General features: G+C 51.0%; 1 protein-coding gene across 2 annotated transcripts in view; it reads left to right on the forward strand.

Moving 5' to 3' along the window:
• Positions 1 to 25,932, forward strand: part of LOC147659395 (la-related protein 1-like) — a 784,977-nt gene that overhangs the window by 408,045 nt on the left and 351,000 nt on the right. For both annotated transcript variants that reach the window (XM_086951772.1, XM_086951771.1), the window contains exon 11: positions 22,241 to 22,606. In XM_086951772.1, coding sequence (XP_086807898.1) covers positions 22,241 to 22,606 — 366 coding nt within the window. The remainder of the gene's footprint in view (positions 1 to 22,240; positions 22,607 to 25,932) is intronic.

The raw sequence follows: 25,932 nt of genomic DNA on the forward strand, positions 1-25,932 counted from the left end.
TTACCAACAAAACATATTAAATAAACAATTGACAAGAAAACATATTCACAAAGTTATCAAACAATAAATATAAACATTGCATCCAACATTCGATTGCAGAATTTAGTCAATTCACTGATCAAATTTCTTTACATAAACAAGAATGCAATTACTACATTCAAAGAGCAAATAAAGACATGTATCACTATTATCCTGAAAACACTTTAGTTGTTGTGATTCGCTCTTGTTGGGGTAGCCGACGCGTTTCAAGTTTGGACCATAAGTGTCCAAACCATCTTCAGGGCTTTGTATTATTCTGTGTGATACTATGTTGTTTCGCTTTTTATCACTGGGCACAACTCTTTTCTTTAACTGTACAGCTGGGCGCTTTGTTCCACAAGTGACAGTCTTGAACTGCGCTGTTTTGCGTTGCACCGGAGGGGCTGGGGAATGTCTTGTTCTTTGTTCATATGATCCCTCAAATCATATGGTGGTGTCAATCCAAAGCCTTTGTTGTTTCTTATTTTCCTTTTCGATCTTTGAATCCTTCCACATCTACCTGTGTGTTCGGTGTAAGGAGACGTCTCCTCTCGTCTCCCGTCTACCGCCCCATTCCTGGGTACTAAGTGCAGTGCTGCCATCTAAGAGTATATGGTGCTGGGAGGTCGTCATTACAACCTCCCAGCACAGCACCATGATGGCTTCACTGAAGACTGAGTAGTTTGGTATCAAACTGCTCAGCACATTAAACCTGCACTGATGCCAGTGTGAGGTTTAATGTAAAATGCAGCAGAGGGCATCTTAGAGATGCCCCCTGAAACCTAACCTACAATCCACGTCTGGACTGAGTGGCTGCCACACAGCAGATTGTTGCTGGACCCCTGGGTGGAGAGCCCCTCGCTCTCCCGGTCCTGCAACAATGCACATCTTGGGCGAGGTGCTAGGTCTCCTCCCCCAGGATGGGCAGGAGGAAGCTTGAAAGGCATGCCGCCTCTGTGAGCTTCTCCAGACCATTTGCTGTACCCAGCAACTGACCACCACCAGTTCTGACCCCCACTCTGACCCCCACCAGTTCTGACCCCCACTCTGGCGGGAAGACTGTCTGGGAAACCCTACATCCGGAAGGGGGGTGTGCCCGCCTGTGCCAACCCCACTAGTCAGTTGGGGGAGGCGAGGTGAAGCACAACCCCGGGCTCCGGCCATCTTGAAGATGGGAAACCCTGCCCAATCACAGCTAGGTTCCGGCCCCCCTCCCACCGGAGAGCAGGCTAGGGGGTGTACCCACCCCAGGACCGAGACCTACTGGTCCCTGCCCTTGCCCTACCTGCAATGCCTCTAAATTCAGTATTTAGGGGCTCCCTGAACCTTCCTTCGGCAGATCCCGATAAGAAAAGAAGAAAGATAATCAAGAAAACCCGCCGTACAGCTGCTCACAACAGGACGACACCCACTGACTTGGCCCCAGCCATATCGGCCTGTCGATCCTGGAACCTGCTCCTTCTTAATCGCGGCGACACTTGCGGACAGCAACCTTGGGACACCCAGAGGACCTGCCTGCCTTGACCCTCTTAAAGACTGGGACTCCCATAAGCAGAGGCTCTACGGAGCTGGACCGGTGTCTACCGATGCCGTATCAGGCGCCGACAGGTACTTTTGTCCACCTATTCTACCCTGGCTCTTTGAGACAAGATTGACAGCCCGAGGAAGGTGAGGAGGACTGGGAGCGGTCTGGAGACCCTTTGACTGACCAGTTGCGTTATGAACCGGACTGGAGATGAACTCTGGGGAAGCCGATGGACCGGATGCCTCACCAGACCTTGGTATGTCTCCTCATACTGTGGCTACGGAGGAGGAGCGTCTTACGCTGTGGTGTTGCGTAGGGCGGCCGAAGCACTCCACTTTGAGCTACTTATGTTGGCAGTTGATTTACCTCCTGACAGGTGTTTCAGCTGCCGGCGAGCTCTTTGGGGGCCCGGCTGCCGTTTAATGAACCCCTGACAGACATCCTTTTGGGCACCTGGTCCAGGCCCAACAGAGGGGTTCCTGTGGATAGGATGATTGCTGGACGCCACAGCCCGGCCCCAGGTGACCCCATTTTCATCTCTCAACGCCCCACCCCGGAGATCTTGGTGGTCCAAGCCTCCACCTCCAAAGGGTGCTTGGGACTGAGGTCAGTAAACACTGCATGTCTGTTGGGCTGTTACACCCACTCATTGTGGGATAGTGCTACCTCAGTGCCCGGAAGAGGCCCGGGCCGTACTCTATAGAGTGCTTTAAGGACTCTCCACTACCCGTCCAGCGCAGTTTGCTTTTCGCCCCCTTCGTGGCTACGGAAGGGGTGCCCGGCAGCGAACGCTGTGGTTCTCAGGGCCAGCAGGCGGGCCAGTCTACCACAGCCCCCTCTGCAGCAGCCTCTAAACCCTCATAGTCCGACCTTTCAGGCGCTCCAATCGCTAGTAGGTGGCAGGATTTGCCATCACCTCCCCCACTGCGCACCATCACGTCTCACCAGTGGATTTTGCAAATAGTTCGAAGGGGCTACTCCCTCACCTTTGATACTACCCTTTCATCCATGTAACCTCAGTACCATTGCATATCGGAGTATCATCTGGCCCTTCTCCAACAGGAAGTTTCGGTACTCTTGACCAAGGGTGCCATTGAGCGAGTTCCTGTCCCAGAAGTAGGTCTTGGTTGCTATTCCCACTACTTTCTGGTGCCCAAGAAGGGCAAAGGCCTCCGTTCTATCTTGGATCTCAAGGACGTCAACCTCTTCCTCCGGATGTGGACGTTAGCTCCTTGCTGCCCTCGACCCTGGAGACTGGATGGTAGCATTGGACTTGCAGGACGCATGCTTTCACATCCCTGTCCTGCCGGCCCACCGGCGTTACCTACAGTTCACGGTAGGCCACGAGTACTTTCAGTTTACTGTGCTCCCATTTGGCCGTACCCGTGCTCCTCGGGTGTTCACAAAAGTGATGGCGGTGGTTGCAGCACATCTACGCAGATCAGGTGTTCCAGTTCTCCCCTATCTCGACGAATGGCTGTTGAAGACTGGCTTGCCCCAGGCCGTTGTCTCCCACTTCCAGGCTACGGCCGACCTCCAGCATTCGCTGGGGTTCTCCATCAACGTGCCAAAGTCGCATCTGACTTCCTCTCAAAAGCTCCTCTTCATCAGAGTGGTTCTGGGCACGGCACAGTTTCCGGTCTATCCTCCCGAACAGTGAGTCCGGGATATTCGTGCTATGATTCCGATCTTTTACTTTGGAGGGACTGCGCATGAAATGGGAGGCTGATCCGGGTATGTCTATAGAGGCAAAACCCTGGGAAATGCTGCAGTAACGAGCGTGGAAATGCTCTCGTAACGCGAGATTCCAACGTATACAATTCTATGTGTTTCACCGGGCGTACCTCAGGCCTTGCAAAATCAATGAATTCTTTGTGTCCCACACGGCCTGCCCGCGGTGCAGACTGGAAGACACAGCGTTCATGCATATGTTCTGGGATTGTCCATTACTCCAGGGATACTGGGGGAGGTCATGACCAACCTGACAGAGGTGACGGATAGGGAATTGCAAACTACACCAGGGGTGTGCCTGTTGCATTGGTTCCCCCATACTACCCGCAACAAAACCACTAGCAAAATCCTTGATCTGGGGCTAGTAATAGCCAAGCGTGAAATTACCAGCCATTGGAAGGCGGTCACAGGCCCCGGTGTGACTCGCTGGCTACGGGAATTCACTGTGAGGGAACCCTTCGGCTCCAGCTGGCTCAGAGAGCTGATAATGACAAACTACGGGAGGCGGCAAGAGCTTGGGTGGCGATGGTAGATCTTAAGAATCCGCTGGATGATGAAGACTGACCTTGTTGAAAGTTCGTATCACCCTTGTGATGCATGAAAGCACAATCTTGGGCTGAAGGGGAGCAAGGGTAGATGGGTAAAGGGCCAATGTGCGTGCACCCATCTAAGTGCGACTTGGGTCAATACCATAGGGAATCCAACGAACCATGGGACATACTTATTGTGTAGCGAGAGTGCTGTTATGGAGGGCGACATGTCTGAGGGGAGGAGGGAGGTGGGGCTTGGGTGGGTGGTATGAGTTGCGGGGGGAGGGGTGTTCTTTTCTTGGTTCTCTGGTAGGGTGCGTAGATGCTGATAGTACTTATGCTACCTTGGTACGCCATAGCTCAGCCTCTCTGGGCTTGGCTGTCAGCTAGATGGGATTTGTCTTATGTGTTTGATGGCCTACTCCCTCTATGGAGAAGGAACACTTGGCCTTAACGATTTGATGGGACACGGAGATGTGGCATGGCGGACTTGTAACTGTATGTTGAGTTGCGCATATATGATGTACTTTCTATGATCCTATGAGTGAAGCACTTGTAAGAAATATGGAAACAAGAATAAAGTCTTTTTAAAAAAAAAAATGAAATCATAAAAATGATTCCGATCTTTCAGCCTCTATCCAGGTTTTAGGTCAGGATGACCCTGAGGCAGCGGAGGGCCTCTTGACATAGGGTCCCCAACACCACCCGCCCTGTTTGTTGCAGTATCACATGGTGGTGGTGTTGTCCATGAACACCTGCACTACTCTTCCCCAGACTTTTTGGTACTGGCGGACGCCATCTGAGCGTAAGGGGGGTGGACACCCGGAGTCCATTTCGTGCAGCTCTGTGGCTCACTTCTGAGAAAGTTCCTTAAGGCTTTGCCACCTGGCTGCTTTGTGGCAGGAGGTGACTGTGCTCTGAGTTGCTAATGCGCCTGGGAACCTGGGAAGACACCAGTAAGCCAGCTACACAATGCTGGGGAGGGGAGGGGGAGAGACCAAAATGCTCTCTTGTGTTTCCACGTTCCTCAAGCAGGACCCCTGTAGGGCCGGGCCGAGTCCACCGTAATGTGGGGCTAGACCACTAACTTCTGTACTGTATCTGGGCAGCACCTTCCCAAAGTCCTGGTCCAGGTGCCTTGCGGGCTTTCCAGCCTCAGCTACTCTGTAGTCTTCCTGACTATGGCTGCACAGGGAGTGGGGGGGGGGTTTGGGCAACATAAGCCCCCACAATGCAGCAACGGCTCACTGTGTCTTCCTGGGTCCTTTGCCTGTCCCCAGGCCCATGCACTCCTCTGCCCTTGGGCCCACCGGCTTTCCCAGCTGCGTTGTGGGCTTGCGTGAGAGCCGCACCTTTTCACGGCATCTCCTTTGTGGACCTTGTACCCTGGCTCCTTTGTGCTCCTAGTGCTAGAGCACTGGTCCTCTGTGGTTCTGATTATGTCGCGAGCGCTTTTATGTAGCTTCTTATCTTATTCATTGCCGTTGCCCACGGCACGCTTTCCCTCTGTGGTCCCCCGCCTGCGTCATCTCAGGGGTCTCGCAGGGGGTCTCTGCTCCGGCGTGAGTTGACGACCTCACTATGGGGGGTGTAGGAAGGTGGATACCTGACTATGGTTGCCCCCAACTTTTTAACTGGTGTTTTGCTGGTTTTCCGACTTATTTGGCCTGGGACCCTGTCAATCAGGACCCCAGGCCTACTGCTCTCTCTGTAAAATGGATTCCCTGTACCTTGGGTACATAACCAATTGGTACTGGGCCACCTTATCAGACCATGTAACTCAGGGCATAGGTGTACCCAGGGCCTACCAGGGGCTGCAGCATGTATTCTCTTCCAGGGGATACTCATTAATAGTCATAAGCACTGAATTATCTCCGCCCATGAGCGGGGACCCGGAACACATAAACAATATACATATATATGTGTAAATATAACCAAAAGTACAAAGTACTAAGTAATTATACACATATACATGTATAATAACATAATATGCAGCCTAACCTTAACACATAGGCTAATCAAACCACAACCTTACACGTTCTGAAGCATGAAAATATGCTGTATATAAATGCAATAAACAGGCATGAGCCTAAAATGCATTTCATAGCCATGAAAAACCTTTTATTTTCATCAAAGAACCTGTAGTAAACAGTTATTAGCCTAAAAGGGCTGCATATGAAAAAATGTCTGTGTACAGAAAATCAGACTGGCACCCTGCCTTTAAGGCCCCAGAGAATCTGCACACTTTGCCTTTAAGGCTTCTAGGAGAACTCTGTTCCCATCATGCCCCACAGGTGACAGTTAGGTCAGTTCTTTTTTCCGGCTTGTTCTGTGAGGAACCTGGAACTTGAGCTCTGCTCTTTTGAAGTATTTTCTGTCAGAAATTGGTTTTTCTTGCCTTTTCTTGACAAAATATATATTTGGTGGTGGGTTGTTACCCTTTCCTGACTAAGCTTTGGTGTTTTTTAGTCAGAATGCCACCTTTATTTTACAAATGTCCTTCCTGTGGGAAGAAGATGTCGAAAACTGACCCACACTCTGTTTGTGTGGTGTGTCTTCCAGCTTCTCATAAGGTGGAAGAATGTTATCACTGCCTCAATCTTTCAAATAGAACTTTAAAGGAAAGAGAGAAAATGAGGTTGCTGGGCCTTCTGGAGAGAGAAAACCGTGGTGAGAAGAGTTTTAAAGGCCTATTATCATCTGCCAGGCCTTCTTCTCAGCCCAAACGTCGAAGATCAGCGTCTCCTGAAGGTAGAACTAAGAAGCATCGACTCCAGGGAGCGTCACCGTCAAAAAAGGTGGGCTCGACGTCGAGAAGATCACCGCCGACGTCGAAGAGAGCTCCATCGACGTCGAGGACATCGCCGGTGAGGCAGTCGCCGTCGAAATCCTTGTCGACGTCGAGGCATTTGGTGTCGATTGCAGTGAGGACGACATCTGAAAGAAACACGTTAGTGTTAGATTCCTTACCTTAGAATATCCCCAGGCGTCAGTCTGGATCCGGAAACTTTTGCGTAGCAGTACCCCTGCGCGTCGGTAGGCGTCGTCTGCAGGCGTCCCCTGCGGCTCCGCGTCCGTCGTCGGCGTCGTGCGCCGTGATGACGTCGCTGGAGTACATAGACGCCGCCTCCGCGCGCTGACGTCAGTTCTTCTTTTTTCCGCGCCAGTGGACGCAGATCTGAAGAGCAGTACTCCGGTCTTTGACCAAGTTTTTCAATTGTTTTAAGAATTGCGATGACTGTGAGCGCACGATGTCGGTCACAGACCATCACCGCCTCTGCCTCCGGTGTCTGGGCCCTGACCACGACGTGGACTCCTGCGTCGACTGCCGGGCCCTTACCAACAAGGCTAGGCGGGAGCGGTCCCGCAAGCTGCTGGAGCTCCGGGTGTCGGCCCCACGTCGGGACCGGGAGCGGTCCCGGTCCGGCCGGAGGTCGAGAGAGCGTTCGAGGGAGCGGTCGCGGAGCCGCGCCGGGCGCTCCGGAAGTCGACACCACTCGTCATCCTCCTCAGGTAAGAAGCACAAGAAGTCGGGGCGTCGTCATCGTACCCCCGACTTCCCCCGACGCTCGCGCGATGCGGCCGGGGGCTCGGGTGACCCCAACCCCGCGGCTCCGCGAGAGTCGCCGGCGCGGCCTGCCTCATACCCTCCGGTCCCTGGGCATGGCGCGACGCCTGAGGAGATCGAGGCGTTCCTCATGGCCATGAGGGCGCTCGCTTCTCCGACGGGGCCTACGGCGCCTTCGGGCCCAGTGCTACCGTCTGGGGGCCCTAGCGGTTCGGGTGTCCCTGCCTCGGCGCCGTCGGGTGCTCCGGCCCCGGCGCCGCCGACGGCTCCGACCCCGGCGCCGCAGGGGCCTTCGGGATCGGCGCCGGCTGGTCTTCCGGCCTCCCCGGCGCCGTTGCCATCGGGGTTACCCCCGACGCCGCCCCCGCGCGGCGCCAGTTCTCCACTGCCGGTTCCGGCCGGCGGTGGGGTTCCGACGCCGGCTCCGGGCGGCGCCGTCCCCTTACCTTCTCCGACGCCGGACGCGGCGCCGGACGGGCGTCGCACGACGCCGGTCCCGGCGCCGATGGGGCCCATGAACCCCGAGGAGCCGGTCTTCATCATTGACTCCGAATACGGAGAGGATGAGGAGTACGGTGAAGGTTGGGAGGGGTCCGAGGACCCTCTGGCTCGCGAGTGCCAGTATGACCCGGACTGGACAGGTGACTTGGGGGATGCCAGTGGTTTGGACGACTCTCCTAACCCTGGTTTGATCTCTCCTCCAACCGTGGCATCGGTGGAGGGAGCTGCCTATTCTGTGGTGCTGATGAGGGCTGCCAAGGCCTTACACCTTGAGCTCCCCGTCGCGGCCGTGAGGCCTAACATCCTCACCGAGGTCTTCAAACCGCAGTCATGCCCACTGGAGCCACTGCTGCCGTTTAATGAAGCCTTGTCTGACGTTCTGTTGGGCACGTGGTCCAGGCCCGCTTCAGGTGCGCCTGTTGATCGGAACGTGGCCAGGCGCCACCGTCCTTGTCCGGACGACCCCAAGTACCTGTCTACCCACCCCACTCCTGAGAGTCTGGTGATCCAGGCCTCGACCTCCCAGTCCGCATTCCCGTCGGCCCCGCCCGACCGGGAATCCAAGAGGTATGACCAGTTTGGCAAAAAGGTCTTCTCGTCCATTAGTTTGGGCCTGCGGTCTTGCAACACCGCCTGCCTCTTGGGCCGCTACACCCACTCTGTGTGGGATACGGTCGCGGAGCTGCTGCCAGAATGCCCCATGGAGGTGCGGGCAAAGCTCGGTCAAGCTGTGGCTGAAGGCCGAGATGCAGCGAAATATTCAATTCGGTGTGGTCTTGATACGACCGACTCGCTGGGCAGAGCTATGTCTACGACAGTGGCGATTCGTCGCCACGCCTGGCTGAGATCCGCCAATTTTTCGGCTGATGTCCAGAATACCCTGATGGACATGCCGTTTGATGGCTGTCACCTGTTCGGTGACAAAGCGGACCACGCGCTGGAACGCTTCAAGGACTCCAGGGTCACGGCCAAGTCCTTGGGTCTCTCGACCCAGCGTCAGCAACCGGGTTCGTTTCGTCCCTTTCGTGGCCAAGGAAGGGGCGCCCCCACACGTGCTGCCAGCCACGCGCCGCAACAATCTTTCCAACGCGGTGGCGGCCGTGGAAACCGCCGTGGTGGCGGTCGGGGACAACGGCGGGGTCAGACCACACCCTCCCCCGCAGCATCTACCCCAAAATCCTCCTAGTCCGTGCTTTCGGCCCCATGTGACGCCAGTGGGTGGCAGGGTTCGCCATCACCACGCTCACTGGCGCACGATCACTTCGGACAGGTGGGTGCTGCAAATCGTCCGAAGGGGCTACTCCCTCCCCTTCGAGACCTCTCCTCCAGCCATGCCACCGCAGAACCACCGTGTGTCGGGGGACCACTTGACACTTCTGCAGGAGGAAGTTACGGCCCTCTTGGCCAAGGGGGCCATCGAGCGCGTTCCTGGACCAGAAGTAGGGCGTGGTTGTTATTCCCACTACTTTCTGGTGCCCAAGAAGGACAAGGGGGGCCTACGTCCTATCTTGGATCTAAGGAACGTCAACGGCTTCCTCCGGAAGGAGAAGTTCAAGATGTTGACGTTAGCTCAGGTCTTGGCTGCTCTAGACCCACAAGACTGGATGGTAGCGTTGGACTTGCAGGACGCCTATTTTCACATCCCCGTCCTGCCGGCCCACCGGCGTTACCTGCGGTTCACGGTAGGCCAGGAGCATTTTCAGTTTATCGTGCTCCCCTTCGGCCTTACCAGCGCCCCACGGGTGTTCACAAAGGTGATGGCGGTGGTCGCAGCCCATCTGCGCAGGTTGGGGGTTTCAGTCTTCCCCTACCTAGACGACTGGTTGTTGAAGGCGGGCTCGCCCCAGACAGTCGTCCACCACCTTCAGATGACGGCAGACCTCTTGCACGACCTGGGGTTCTCCATCAATGTGCCGAAATCACACCTGTGTCCCTCTCAAAAGCTCCTTTTCATCGGAGCGGTTCTGGACTCGGCGCAGTTTCGGGTTTATCCTCCGGAACGGCGGGTTCGGGATATTCAGGCTTTGATTCCCATCTTTCAGCCGCTATCCCGGGTTTCGGTCAGGTTGACGCTGCGGCTGCTGGGACTGATGGCTTCCTGCATCCTTCTGGTGCATCACGCTCGGTGGCGGATGCGGGCTCTGCAGTGGGACCTGAAGTTTCAGTGGGCCCAGCATCAGGGCAACTTGTCCGACCACGTCTTGATCTCGGAGGGCACTGCGAGACTACTGCAGTGGTGGCTTACGGACCGCGACTGGGTCAGGGGCAAGTCCCTCTCCCTTCCCCAGCCGGAGCACGTTGTCGTGACGGACGCGTCCCTCCAGGGCTGGGGTGGCCACTTGGGAGAGGCAGAGATCAGAGGCATCTGGTCTCCGGCGGAGTCCCGGCTCCATATCAACCTATTGGAGCTGCGGGCGATTCGTCTGGCACTGAAGGCATTCCTCCCCTTTGTCAACGGGAGTGTGGTGCAGGTGTTCACCGACAACACCACCGCCATGTGGTACTGCAACAAACAGGGCGGTGTGGGGTCGTGGACCCTTTGCCAGGAGGCTCTGCGCCTCTGGCAATGGCTGGAACGTCAGGGCGTGACTCTGACGGTTCAACACCTGGCAGGTTCTCTGAACGCCAGGGCGGACGAACTCAGCCGTCGGTGCTCGATGGATCACGAATGGCGTCTGAACTCGGACGTGGCGCAAGGCATCTTTCTGCAATGGGGAGAGCCTTGGTTAGATCTATTCGCCACCGAAGAGAACGCGCAATGTCATCAGTTCTGCGCGTTGGAGTTTCCAAGACGGCACTCGCACGGCGACGCCTTTCGGCGCGAGTGGAGTTGCGGTCTGTTATACGCCTTTCCGCCTATACCACTTCTGCCCAGAGTGCTGAAGAAGATCAGGCGCGACCGGGCCCAAGTTATCCTTGTGGCTCCGGACTGGGCTCGAAGATACTGGTATCCCGAGCTACTCAGCATGTCAGTCGGTCCCCCGATCCGCCTGCCCCTTCAGGAGGACCTTCTGTCGCAGCAGCAGGGGACGGTCTTCCACCCGAACCTGTCCAGTCTCCACCTCCATGCTTGGAGATTGAGCGGCGGCAGTTGAGGCCATTTGACTTGCCTCCTGAAGTCTGTGATGTTATTCTGGCAGCCAGGCGTCCCTCCACTAAGTCGGTATACGCCTGTCGGTGGAACAGATTTGTGGCATGGTGCACAGCAAAGGCTGTGGATCCTCTTTCTGCCCCTCTTTCGGAGGTTCTTCTGTTTCTTCTTTCTCTTGCCCAGCAGGGCTCTGCTCTGGGCACTATCAAGGGCTACCTTTCTGCCCTTTCAGCCTTTTTGAGGCTTCCTGATCAGCCTTCTTTGTTCAAATCCCCGATTGTAACTCGATTCTTGAAAGGCATCACTCACATGTTTCCACCTGTTCCGTTTGTGATGCCTCAGTGGGATTTGAACCTGGTTCTAACCTTTCTAATGTGTGCTCCCTTTGAGCCCCTTCATTCTTGTCCTCTCCGTCTCCTGACTTTAAAGACGGCTTTCCTGGTTGCCATCACCTCTGCCAGGAGAGTGAGTGAGCTCCAGGCTCTTTCTGTCCAACCTCCTTTCCTGTCCATTCATCCTGATAAGGTGGTTCTGAGGACTAGACCTTCTTTCCTGCCCAAGGTTGTTTCGGCCTTTCACATCGGGCAGTCCATCACCCTCCCTTCCTTCTTCCCGCCTCCGCATCCTTCAAAGGATGAAGAGCGGCTCCATCGTCTGGACCCAAAACGTGCGCTTTCATTTTACATGGATCGCACACGCCAGTTCCGGGTGGATGACCAACTGTTTGTTGGCTACGTGGGTGCGAAGAAGGGACGGGCGGTCTGTAAACGAACCATCTCTCGATGGGTCGTCCTCTGCATCAAAGCGTGCTACTCTTTGGCTCGGAAGGAGCCTCCTGTTGGGCTGAGGGCCCATTCCACTCGGGCCACGGCGGCTACCACTGCCCTGGGCCGGGGAGTCCCCTTGCAGGACATTTGCCAAGCGGCTACGTGGGCCTCGCTGCACACCTTTGCGAGGCACTACTGCCTGGACAGCCAAGTCCGGAGGGATGGCTTCTTTGGCCGTTCTGTCCTCCAGGACTTTCTGGTGTAGTTTGTATTGGTTCGCAGACCCACCACCGGGGTTGGTATTGCTGGGGTATGTATTCTAAGGTAAGGAATCTAACACTAACGTGTTTCTTTCAGATGAACAAGTTACTTACCTTCGGTAACGATATATCTGTAAGAAACATTAGTTAGTGTTAGATTCCTTACCGAACCCACCCATCCTCCCCGTTCTGCGAACTGATACCTAGGGTTAAGGTCATCCCTTTCAGGGCCCTAGTTTTTACATGGCACCAGTGTTGGTTCTCTCATGGCTCTGCGTCTCCTGGCGCGGAAATGCTGTGTGCAAAGAACTGACGTCAGCGCGCGGAGGCGGCGTCTATGTACTCCAGCGACGTCATCACGGCGCACGACGCCGACGACGGACGCGGAGCCGCAGGGGACGCCTGCAGACGACGCCTACCGACGCGCAGGGGTACTGCTACGCAAAAGTTTCCGGATCCAGACTGACGCCTGGGGATATTCTAAGGTAAGGAATCTAACACTAACTAATGTTTCTTACAGATATATCGTTACCGAAGGTAAGTAACTTGTTCGTCGGGAGTGCAACGCTCGACGTCGAAGGATCGTATGAGGTCGACGTCGAGGGACAGGAGATGTCCGACGTCGAAGGATCGTGTGTCGACGTCGAAGGAAAAAGGTTCGCCGTCGAAGGAAAAGGGTTCGACGTCGAAGGATAAATCAACGTCGAAGGATAAAGGGTCGACGTCGAGGAAGAGTCATAGGTCGACGTCGAGAGGGAGACATACGTCGTCGAGGAAAAGATCGACGTCGAGAGATGACGTCGAGGGATTCGACGTCGAGACCTAAAAAGAGAAGGTCAAGGTCTCCATCGCGACGTAAGTCGACGTCGAAGCATGCTTCGGGCTCGAAGCATGGATTGTCTAGGTCTCCCCCACCTGTGCATAGGTCGGAGTCGAGACTATCAAGACCAGCCTCTCGGACCTCAATTAGGTCTTTGTCGAGGTCAGAAATAAGTCCCGAACCTGGAGTGGAAGGTTCCCCGCATGATCAACAAGACAACGGATCTGCAGCGGGGCAAGGGATAGTGCACCAGGACTCTTCTGTGGTGGCTCATTCGGGCTCGTCCTCAGGGCAGGTGCCAGATGACAGACAGTTGGTGCCCAGACAGCGGACCCCGTCTGGTTCATTGGTCTCTGAACACAGTGCAGCGTCGAGAGCTTCGAAGTCCTCCGCAGAGCTGAATATTGTGCAGGTGTCACCTGAAGCTTCACCTGAGCATACAGAGCGGCCTATTAACTTGTCACCGAGGTGGTTGGAAAGTTTAAGGCACTGGAAGATGCGTCCGATAATGGGGGAGAGAACTCCAGTCCCTCGGACGGAACTGCATAGAAGATCACGCTCAAGATCCTTAGTGAGAGAGAAATCTCGTTCAAGGGAGCGTAGGAGGCAACGATCGGCAACTCCTCAAAGAAGACGTAGAACTCCTACTCCATCTTCTACATCATCTTCGTCCTCGTCAAGATCTTCGTATAGGGACTATTCTCCGACTATATCTTCTACTCCTCCTTCCAGGGTGTCTCCAGTAGACGATCTAGGCACATTTAATGATGTGTTATGTCGTGGAGCGAGTAAATTCAGCATCAAAATGGCAGTTCCCCAGATAGCAACCTCAGTCATCTTTGAAACCTTACATCACAAGACGACTGGCAGGCCTCTCCTACCGTTAGTGCCCGGATTGATTGAACCAGCAATGAGGACATTTCTAACTCCGGCCACGGTGGGCTCAGGTCCTTCTAGGATTGCGAAAAAATACAAGGCTCCAGAGGAAGACCCAATGTTTTTGCGGTCTGACCCACCACCAGACTCCCTGATTGTAGCGGCAGTCAGAAAGGCGCATTCGGCAGCATCTACCTCTTCTGCTCCACCTGAAAAGGACAGTAAGAGTATGGATTCCCTGGGGCGAAGAATGTGCAATACCTCAGGATCGGTCATGCGAGTGGCCAGTGCGTCTGCTCTATTGGGCCGCTATGACCGTCTGCTCTGGGACTCAGTGGCTCGTTTTGCAGATAAACTCCCTAAAGAGGATCAGAAGGACTTCCTGGAAATAGTGGAGGAAGGTGGTTTGGTGGCTAACCAGAGCATTAGCGCGGCGGCTGATGCTGCGGACTTGTCGGCTCATGGCTATGCACACGGTGTTTGCGCAAGACGTACAGCCTGGCTTCGCCTTACGGGACTGAAGCCGGAGGCACAGAGGAAAATGGTCAATTTACCTTTTAATGGATCAACTCTGTTTGGATCCCATGCAGATGACGAGATGTCTAAGATGAAGGTGGAGTTGGACACCCTTAAGGCTGTAGGCCTTGAGAAAAAAAAAGAATTTAAACGTCGGGGTACTTTTCGTCCCTATGACAAGAGATCTTTTCAGCAAAGGAGTCAACAAACGAATTGGTCTTCGCAAAATCAAGGCCAAAATCAACAAAGATCGCAATTCCAGCAGAGGCGGCCTGGACGAGGCAGAGGCAATGGAAATAGGCAGCAGTCATCAGCTGCCAAGCAGCCTCAGAAACAATGAACGGATGCTTCCTCTACAACCGTGTCCCACTCCGGTTGGAGGAAGTATTGTGCGTTATCTGGACGAGTGGAAACAGATCACGAAGGACAGATGGGTGTTGGATGTCGTTCAGAACGGGTACCTTTTGAGGTTCAAGAAGGCACCCAGTGGCATGCGCCCTCTAAAGATGGTGCAGTGGAATATAAAGCGCTTGCAACAGGAGGCGAGTGTTCTCCTGAAGAAGAAGGCCATAGAACCAGTCCCTTTCCAGCAGAGAGGTCAAGGCCTGTACTCTCGATTCTTTCTTGTGCAGAAAAAAGGTCCAGTCACAGAGTTCAGACGCATTCTGGATTTGAGGCGACTGAACAAATTCATTCGGAAGGAGAGATTCCGAATGCTGGCTCTTCACCAGATCTTCCCTCAATTACACCAAGGGGATTGGATGTGCTCCATCGATCTAAAGGACGCGTATTTTCATATTCAGGTATCCAGAAAACATCGCAAATTTCTCAGGTTTCAAGTGGCGGCTCGTCATTATCAGTACGCAGTGCTCCCTTTTGGCCTGAGATCAGCCCCCAGAACATTTTCAAAATGTATGGCTGTAGTGGCGGCTTGTCTTCGGAAGAGTCGGATATTCATATATCCGTACTTAGACGACTGGCTTCTGAAGAGTTCATCCCCATCGCTTCTAGAAGAACATCTTTCGATTTGTCTTCAGCTCATGTACAAATTGGGTCTGCAAGTCAACTACAAGAAGTCGATAATGAATCCCACCCAGAAAATCCACTACCTGGGTGCTCAGCTGGATACAGAAGTAGAAAACGTGTGTCCTTCGGAGGAGAGGTGGTCATCCATCAGAGCGAAGTGTCTGCTTCTCCTTCAAACTGCACGTCCGACAGTTCGGCAAGTGTCCTCTCTCCTAGGCTCAATGGCATCGTGCATTTTCATCGTGCCAAACGCACGTTTGCAGATGCGTCCTCTACAACAGTGTCTGGAAGATCAATGGCAACAGAGGACGGGATGCTGGGAGGACCGGATTTATCTCCAACAGTCTGCAAAAGATTCCATCCGGTGGTGGATGAAGAAGGTACACGTGATGAAGGGAGTCCCTTTTCATCAGGACCCACCAAAGCAGACTCTGATAACAGATGCTTCTCTCCAAGGCTGGGGAGCGCATATGGGCCCTCTGCAGGTACAAGGGCAATGGTCAGACTTCGAGAAAGGATATCACATCAATCTTCTCGAGCTCAGAGCGGTCCATCTTGCTCTCAAGTCCCTGGCGCCATCGCTACAGACTCGGTCCCTCCTGGTACAAACGGACAATACAACTACAATGTATTACTTAAACAAACAGGGGGGTACCAGATCCAGGACTCTTTCCATAGAAGCCCAGACCATCTGGCATTGGTTACTGGCGCGAGACCTGTCCATAACAGCAATTCACCTGCCGGGGAGTCTCAACACACAGGCGGACGACCTCAGCAGAGACTTCGTCGAAGCGCACGACTGGGTTCTCAACGAAGACGTCGCGCACAGCATTTTCCAGGATTGGGGAACACCAGACATAGATCTGTTCGCAGACGCGGCAAACGCAAAATGCCCCGTCTTCGCGTCCAGGTTCTACCAGAAAGGGTCCCAAGGGAATGCCCTTTTGATAGATTGGTATCAAAATTTGCTGTACGCCTTCCCACCGACACCGTTGATACCAGCAGTGATCAATCGGCTGTACAAGACTCACTCCAGAATGATACTGATTTGCCCAGAGTGGCCATGCCAGTGGTGGTTCCCAGATCTCCTCCAGTTGTCAATAACACCGCACAGGAGATTGCCGTGTCGCCCGGATCTTCTGTCCAAGCAGAAGGGGCGAGTGTTTCATCCCAATCTGCCCTCCCTGCGCTTGGCAGCATGGCTCCTGAAGTCATCCAGTACGGGCACTTACAGCTGAATCCGGAGTGTATGAACATCCTTAAGGAAGCAAAGCGGCCTTCTACGAGACAATCCTACGGATTTAAGTGGAAACGCTTTTACCTTTGGTGTCAGAGTAAGGGTCTGGACCCTATTCATGGTCAAGAGCAGGTGGTCTTGCCTTATCTTCTTTACCTTGCTGAATCTGGTTTGCAGTTTAATTCCATCAAAGTCCATCTTGCTGCAATAACTGCTTATAGAAAATCGCCAACACAGATATCTTTCTTTCGAATGCCTGTGGTGAAGGATTTTCTAGAGGGATTAAGAAAAGTTTATCCTCCAGTCAGGTCTCCGTCTCCACCTTGGGAGCTTAATATGGTATTGACTAAATTAATGGGTCCCCCATTTGAGCCGATACATAAAGCTTCTTTGCAACACCTGACGTGGAAAGTAGCGTTCCTGGTGGCCATCACTTCTGCTCGTAGAGTGAGCGAAATCCAGGCTTTGTGTTGCAATGAACCATACACAGTTTTTCATGGAAACAGAGTGGTGCTCAGGACTCATCCTGCTTTCCTACCTAAGGTGGTGTCGGATTTTCATATTAACCAATCCATAACATTGCCTACTTTCTTTCCGAACCCTTCAAGTCCGGCAGAACGGACTTTGCATTCATTAGATCTAAAAAGGGTTTTGAAATTTTACTTAGATAAGACTAAGTCTTCGAGACAGACGGACCGTCTGTTTGTGAACTATGGTCCTATAAATACTGGTTTGGCAGCGTCCAAGAGATCCATTTCTAGGTGGATAGTGTCATGCATCTTACTGGCTTATCAGCTAGCCCACAAGTCTTTACCAGGTAGACCTAGGGCTCATTCTACGAGGGGAAAAGCTTCTACCACAGCTCTCCTTAGAAATGTGGCTATGTCAGAGATATGTAAAGCAGCTACTTGGCGTTCAGTGCATACGTTTACACGCCATTACTGTTTAGATTCTGATGCTCAGACTGATGCACAAGTGGGACAAGCATCACTCAGAAATTTGTTTGCTAATACTAGTTAAACACTGTGATTTTAAAGTATGACTATGCTTTTATCTGTTCGCCCGCTTCTGTGGGTATGAGCTTGCTACTCTATTCAGTGCTTATGACTATTAATGAGTATCCCCTGGAAGAGAAGGATTAGTTACTTACCTGTAATCCTAGTTCTCTTCCAGGGGTATACTCATTAAAGTCATAAGCACCCTCCCGCCTCCCCGGGCGAGCAGTAGCATTAAGGTTTAAAGTTTTCAATATGTTTAAGTGCAGATTCCTGCTAAAGTTTACTGTACCGTACAAAAGAACTGACCTAACTGTCACCTGTGGGGCATGATGGGAACAGAGTTCTCCTGGAAGCCTTAAAGGCAAAGTGTGCAGATTCTCTGGGGCCTTAAAGGCAGGGTGCCAGTCTGATTTTCTGTACACAGACATTTTTTCATATGCAGCCCTTTTAGGCTAATAACTGTTTACTACAGGTTCTTTGATGAAAATAAAAGGTTTTTCATGGCTATGAAATGCATTTTAGGCTCATGCCTGTTTATTGCATTTATATACAGCATATTTTCATGCTTCAGAACGTGTAAGGTTGTGGTTTGATTAGCCTATGTGTTAAGGTTAGGCTGCATATTATGTTATTATACATGTATATGTGTATAATTACTTAGTACTTTGTACTTTTGGTTATATTTACACATATATATGTATATTGTTTATGTGTTCCGGGTCCCCGCTCATGGGCGGAGATAATTCAGTGCTTATGACTTTAATGAGTATACCCCTGGAAGAGAACTAGGATTACAGGTAAGTAACTAATCCTTATGCCACCCCTGGCTGGCCATCTAAATCTGACACAACTGGCTGCACGACAGCTGGGGCAAGGTGGTGTAATCACCCTATGCTTTAGATATAGTATACCTATATCTAACCCTAAAATGGACACACAGATTCCTATCAGTCACTCCTATGGCAGGCCTTGACAATCCTGAAGGCAGAGTGCTTGGAATCGTGTGACATGGTGCTCTGGCATGAGCTGAGCCCGTTTGCAGCTTGCGGAACCAAGTCCTAATAGCTGTTCCATGATAATGCATACCATATACTCTTAAGTGCATTATAATCCTTGCGGTTAAATGCCAACTCTGGTATCGCTTTGTCAAAACATGTCTAGTAAGGTGTCATACGAATTGGAATACTAACCCCTCACCAATTCTGGCGACGGGGTTAGCATTCCACCCTTCTAGAGGGACACGACATTTATGTAACTGTGAACCCCGGTTAAAGTTAACTCGAGCCTCAGCATCACAAAATGGATGCTGCCACCACAGACACAAGTCTGACCTCCTGCTGCTGGGAGTCCTTCCAGTGAGGGAGGCTTGGACAAAGGGTTTCCTGTCAGGGACGGTGCTAGCACCATCCCAGACAGGGTTTTGTGTATCCTGGGTAGGCAGGGCTTTAGAGGAAGGTGACTGCAAGTGGCACCCCGGTGCTCACTATGCATCTGCCGGCTAGAACCAGTTCCAGGGGCACACCAGCCCCTGAGCTGGGGAAAGTCCGGCATGGGAGAGGGGTGTAACCACCCCCCTTCCTGGTCCCACCCATGGGCAGGACCTAGTCGCGTGCCAGCCCCTTTTCCTAGTATAAAGATAGGAGCTGGCCCCTTCCAAATTAGATCATCTTTGAATCCTGAAACTACTTTCTACGGAAGGAACTCTCGACTTCTTCTCAAGATTTCTCCCTTGTGGCTAAGGAGTAATCACCCTGCATCCGCAGGCACCATCCAAGCATCGCGGTCTGCTGTAAGTCTCTCCTCCGGATCAAGACTGCCCAGCTCGACGAGAACCGGCTTCCCTGGCACCTCTGACCTCTACCCACATCGTCAGCTCAGCTGAGACCCGTGGGTGCGACGAGACCTCGAGGGACCGACGAGACCTCGAGGGACCGGCCATCTTCAAGACTGCACGACGCTTGCCCAGCACGACCGCCGAGGGATCCTCGAGTGAGTGCTTTGGGGTCCGAGAAGCCCCAACCCTGAGCAGCTCCAGCACCGAAGTTCAGCCCTCCAGCATCCACCAGATCTGCGTGGGGCCCTTCTGCTCTTTGCTGCTCACCGCGTTGTCTGGCTACTAGCCCGCTGGCTTGTGGCCTTCCCGACGACGAACGACGACATCAACTCCGCTGGTCTGGGTGCTCCAGACTGGCCCTTGCTCCCCTCCAAAAGAGGAGCACCCCGGACCCTCCTGGTCCACTCCAGACGCCATTTTGAGTCCACCGCGTGGGCTTGAATTTGCCAAGACTTGTTGCCCCAATCCTGGGTCCAGCGACGTCGACAGCAGCAACCATCGTGGGACAGCTCGCACCTCCATCCTGGTCGCCGACAACGCCTCCTGGTCCGTGAGACTGCAGAGCCCAGCGTCGCCCACTCACCTGGTCGAGGTGACTCCATCCGGTGCCATCCTGGTGCCCATCTAATCACTGGCTAGTGATTCAGAACTTGGTCCCCTCTGCTTACAGGTGTCTTCCATCTTCGATCCAGGCTTGGATCACTTCGAACTTCAACACTGGTCGCCTGCCAGCAACTTCTTCTTTCAGGCTCCATAGACTGCAACGAGGATTCCTGACGTCTTTCCAGACCTATGCAGGCGCAGCCCCTGGGCTAGGTAACTTTGGCATTTCGGTGCCCCAGCATAGCCTCACTATCCAAGAGTCCAGATCCTTTTTCGTTTCAGCTCTACCTAGTCGGGTTCGCCTGAGAACACTAACTTTTGCATTTACTAGTATCCATAGACTTTGTCCCGCATCCTGCGTGAAAGTGCACACTCTGCACCCGAGTCCCCTAGGCCTCCTACTAGTAATCTGAAGGTTCAGTAGTCCAGTCCTAGCGATTCCAAACCCTATGAGATTAGTACTTACCTGCTAGTAATTTCGCATTCCACTTTCATAGTACATGGTTTTTCGTGCCCCTCGGGCATTTGTGTAAATTGTGCAACTTCAAGTATTTTCGTAAGAGTTTTGTTGTGTGCTTAGTACCCTGTCCTCATAAAGAGTACAGGGCTGTTGTGATCTAAATAAATACACTGTTTATTTTCATAACACTTGTGTGGTGTCCTTTCACTTGGTGTTCAAGGGGTATATGTGATGGTATAACAGCTGGCTTAACACGCCCTCTAGAGTCTAGCCTAAAGACTGCTCTTGTCCACGCTACTAGGATAGCTGGTCTACGGTTGACTTACAACCAATCATCAATAAGGGTTGTTTGGACTGATACATGGTGATCACTAGAATAGTGAGCACTGCATATCAGGCCAACTTCTCACAGGGGGCAGTCCCCATGCCGAGCAATGGCAGATTGCGCTGAACCTCCTCTTGTGTTTCGCTCTGGGATAAAGGCCGCAGCCGCCAGCCAGTGGCTCCGGTTGCTGATACGGCTGTGAATGGCTGTCTTGAAAAAGTACCATCATATTAACCTGTACCAAGTCCTGCTTGGTTCTATCAATAAAATAAAACCAAGAAATATGTTTATAGAAATAATTGGCCTGGGTTCAGTCTGTGTGTGACATTTCTTGCCTGAGCATTAACAATACATGCCTAACACTACCTCTAGGAAAGCCTTACTGCTCGCCCTTACTACCAAAAATAGGGAGTCCGATATTCTCTACTTCTACCTCTGTAAGCCTTTGGGGATCCACTGGACTCTATGCCCACTAGACCTCACTTTGGTATGTTATATACAGAGCCAGCTTTCCTACAATCATGTTTTCATCTGTCTTCCTTGCATTTATAGCATAGCCGATAATGGGCATAGCCCCCAAGAACTGCCTGTAATGCATTTTAATAGGGTACTCTGACTACCCTGATCCATTTTCTTGAAAATACACGAGCAATGTCAAGAGGATTGTTTACTTTTAATGCTATGCAAATACTATCCACTTTGACAGAATAGTTGGTGTGTAAATCCTTGGAAGAACCAGTTCCTGAGCACTTGGTTATCTAATTGTAAAGTAAAAATATTGGTGTTTTAGACCACTCTGGTGAGTGACGGCGCTCAACAAGATTACTGCCTAGTAACAGTCTGAAGTAGGACTTCTGTGAAAAGCCTTGTGCTAGTCTCAGCAAAATAGCTTGATTGCAATTGCCACCCATTATGTAATCTCAGATTCTTGGACGCGGCCCCCATCAGAGATGTGAATCTGTCTTGCCATCATCGAAAGTCTACCCGAGCCTCACCTGTGTTCTGTAATCATAGACACAGTGATGCACAATTTGGCCACTTTGCTAAAGTCATTGAGCTGGTTGGCCTAGGATTATTTGCAGTAGTCCGTAATATGCTGGTTGCATTGTAAAATTAGTAGAAACCTGCACCTCTTTTGACTTCTAGCCCCGATGTGGGCTCATGTTTCCAGCATTCTGCTGTCCACCCATCTACATGAAATTAATTGGACAGCACCCTTCTGTGTGAAATGGATTGGCAGGTGGAAATACCTGCAAGTGTGAAGAAGGATGGGGTGCAGCGACACTTGCAAGCTACTTGATTGCACTATGTTTTGTATTAACAGACTTTAGAAGCGGTGTCTGGTTCTGCCACTGATTAACTGTGCAAAGCAAAGAACTGTGTGGACTAAGTTTATTCCCAAGTCCACAAACAATTTATCGTAGCGTGCCAGTTGTTTGCGGTGTGCACTGTGCTTGTATTTAATGGGACTTGTTCGTAAGCTTGTTTTGCATTGATTTAATGTTGTGGGTCACAATCATCTGCTGACAAGTATACTGCTTTCTTTTCTTGTAGAAGCCAGAGGAGGTGAATTCTCCACCCCAGCTGCAAAAAACTGTGAAGGATCAAGAAGAGCCAGAGGAATTGGACTTTATGTTTGATGAGGAAATGGCGCAAATTGATGGTCGCAGGAACACTTTCACAGACTGGTCAGATGAGGACTCAGACTATGAAATTGATGATCGCGATGTGAACAAGATCCTGATTGTTACTCAGACGCCTCCATACATGCGCAAACATCCTGGTGGTGATAGAACAGGCAATCATACTTCCCGCGCCAAATTGAGCTCGGAATTTGCAAAGGCTATTAATGATGGACTTTTTTACTATGAACAAGATCTTTGGACAGAGCAGTTTGAGCCTGAATATTCCCAGATAAAGGTGAGCTGTCACTATATGTACTTTTTCAGGTTTTGACTGTTTAAGTGTTGGAAAAGCTTAGACACAGCTATAAAAACTTGGTAGGCTTTCCCAAAAAACTCTGCAAAGTGATGTCTTGAATGTTTGACTGCTGGGTGTTGCGAGGATTGAAATGACAAACCTAACTATGTCAATCGGGTGTTTAGCACTCCTGCTAAATTTTGAAAGAGCCATACAGCTATAGTGGTGCACTGTGTGATAAAGAGAAACTAACACTAGCTTGTTGAGCAGCTCCATCGCCTTCAGGCAGGGAGGGATGAGTCTGCTCCCTCCCAGTTACCCCTTACCACCCCTCTCCTGTATTCCTGAAGGCTAGTTGCTTTTGCTTTCTATGCTTCGGCCTGAGAGAGCCTGATTTGGAGTCATGCCTGATCTACTGGAAATTGCTTACCTGTTCTGGAACCAAATGAATCTTCCTAAATGTAGCAATTCAGAAGGCATCGTCGTTTCAAGACCTCTTGTCCAAGCTAGTTTCCATAATGCTAGTGTACATTCGGGGGCCTGTCATTGGTGCATGTATATATATGTGTATATATATGTGTATATATATATATATATGTGTGTGTATATATATATATATATATATATATATATATATATATATATATATATATATATATACACATACACACATACACACACACATACACACACACCTGGAAAATCGTGACTTGTGGTTTCCTATAGGCCTTGCTAACCCTTATTAGAAGGATGTGTTGAACTTGCACCCTAGCCATCCTCTGCACACAACTCAAAGCTCAGACTATGGGAATATGAACTCTGTGACTCGACTTAATCACACTCACACCTGCTGCTGTTTTGACTGAATAGTCTGTTACTCTGTTGGATGCTTCCATTAAGTACCTGTGGGGCTCCTTTTTTCAGGATACTCGTTTGGATGATTTTTTTTGTTTCATTGAGTTTTATTGGATGGGCAGTCTTCATTCCTGAGATTTTAAAAACTGAAGTCTGTAATTTCAGACTTTCTGCCTGGAGATCTTATGCAAATAGTGTACTCTTTTTTTTCTGCCTAGTATACTTTCCTTTTGTCTTTTAAACTCTGATTCAGAACTTCCATTTAGACCCGTCCATAGAGGATAATATTTACCATAGGCCTCCGGGTTACGTTACAACATTGTACCTTGTGTCGGAGCTAGAAACACTTCTGTTGGCACTCTGGTCTTGCAGTTACTAGGCACCTCTGGGGTTTTCTTGACCTTTGATTTAAATGTAATTGATTTTACCTGCCTGTAGCAGTAACCTCTGACTTCTGTGAAACCCTAAACCAAGCTATGTGCCAATACACGAACATCATTTTGAATTTGTAGTCTACTACATGGTTTGAAAAAGCTATGCCCACCCTGTCTTCATGTTTCTAGGTCAGCTACGCTTAAGCTCCATTGGACCAATCATGTGAGTTCACATGGAGATATGTAATTTTTGTATAGCCCTTTTTCTGTAATATGTATTCCTAGCTCTTTGGTGAAGGTAATCTCAAGGGGGTTTTACAACACGATTAGTGGGGCTCGGTTTAGCAGGGAAGTTTCTTTGTTAAATTCTCGAGAGGCTCTTGCCCATTTAGAGTGGGAGTGCAGTGACCTATCTTGTGCATTCTCTTGAGTAGAAGGGGTCTTGCAGTCTGCGATTCAAGTTTGAAAGTAGTAGGCTTATTTTCAAGTTACCTCTGGAATGTGTTTCAGGGGAGTAAAAGTCTTCTGTCAGTCTTGGTGAGGAAATGGGGTGAACTATATGGTGTGGTTGTCTGACCTCACTGTGAAATATGTACACAGCACTTTAGGACCAGTTAGTTTTGTTTGTCAAGCCTTCAACTGAACCCAGGTTAGCTGTGACTGAGCAGCCGGGCTTACACAAGGAACAACCAATAAGCATTTGAACACCACCAAAGAAATTGACGAAATTGACAAGACACTGAAGTAATCCAACACCAGTTTATAAAAGTAGACTGCATTTTATATGTATAGACATCACAACGAAAAAGATCCACTTGAGGATTCCATAGTGTAGGACACTCAGACTGAACTAAGACCAAGTTATTTGTATAACCATATTTAGTTTTATTTATTTTCTAGAACCAAGCAAGTCTGATAAAGGTAAGTGGAAATGGTACTTTTCAAGGTTTGTAAATGCTTTAAATACAGTGGAAATTACTGGTTCGAGGCATATGAACGGCAGATCTCACACGGAGCCTTATATCGCCACCTGGTGTGGGGCTCGGATGATTGCATGTCGTCTTGGAAGACGTCTTTGTAGTCACAAGATAGGTGACTCTTCCCTTGGACGATAGTGCGCATCGGCATAGACTCCATCCTTAGATTGTTTTGTTTCTGCCACGGGGTTCGGATGCAACTTTTCCGCTCCGGTTCGAAATCTACTTTCAAGTAGTTAGACGCGTAAATACTTTACCAAACAGCTTTTGATATCAATAGCTATTGACTCGACTTCAATCAGGTCGATTCCGGTCGTCGACGCGGGCTGTTGGGCCTATTCACGCCGTGAGTCCTACAACTCACGGAAAGGAAGTCGTTCAAGAGATGCCCCGAGTGTGGAGCTAAATTTCCACACAGCGACCATCACGAGGTGTGTAACCTATACTTATCGCCAGAACACGACGAGTCGAGCTGTACAGCCTGCGCATCCTTTCGATCCAAAAAGACCATTAGAGATCGGAGGGCCCGTCGAGACGATATGCAGAGATTGGCTCAGGTACCGGTGGATATCTTTGAAGGTCCATGCGTCCCAGAGGAAGATTCCGATCTCCAAATCGTATCTGAGGCAGACTAATCCGATGATTCCATACCTACTTCTCTAACCTGAATCTCGATCCAGCACACTGCGGACGCGCCCTACCAGGCTCCCGATTTTGGGCGGCCAGGCTATCCCTACAATCTCTCAATCTCTCTCCCCCTGCCCTGGAACCTAGTCCGGGCACTCCGGCATTGGAGGCCTTTATTGTTTAGGCATTATTAATGTCCTGATGATCCCCATGATTATATAGTGGGATCGAAACGCAGTCGACCTTTCTGATAACAAAGGGTAATTTACATGTGTTACAACACAGCACCTGAAAATACCATTCAAGACCGGGAGCTCGTTAGTAGCTTTTATTATTCTTTTTAACTTTTGTCAGCAAAGAAAAATTGTTTCATAAAATGCTTATTCAAAAAACACAAACCGCTAATACATGCTAGGTACAGACTGTAATTTGGAAATCATTCACCATATCAAACATCTCACAGGCCTATAACAATCAACCATTCAAGGGAGGT

Source organism: Lissotriton vulgaris, unplaced genomic scaffold, assembly GCF_964263255.1.
Source record: "Lissotriton vulgaris unplaced genomic scaffold, aLisVul1.2 SCAFFOLD_866, whole genome shotgun sequence".
In the NCBI taxonomy this organism is placed as follows: domain Eukaryota; kingdom Metazoa; phylum Chordata; class Amphibia; order Caudata; family Salamandridae; genus Lissotriton; species Lissotriton vulgaris.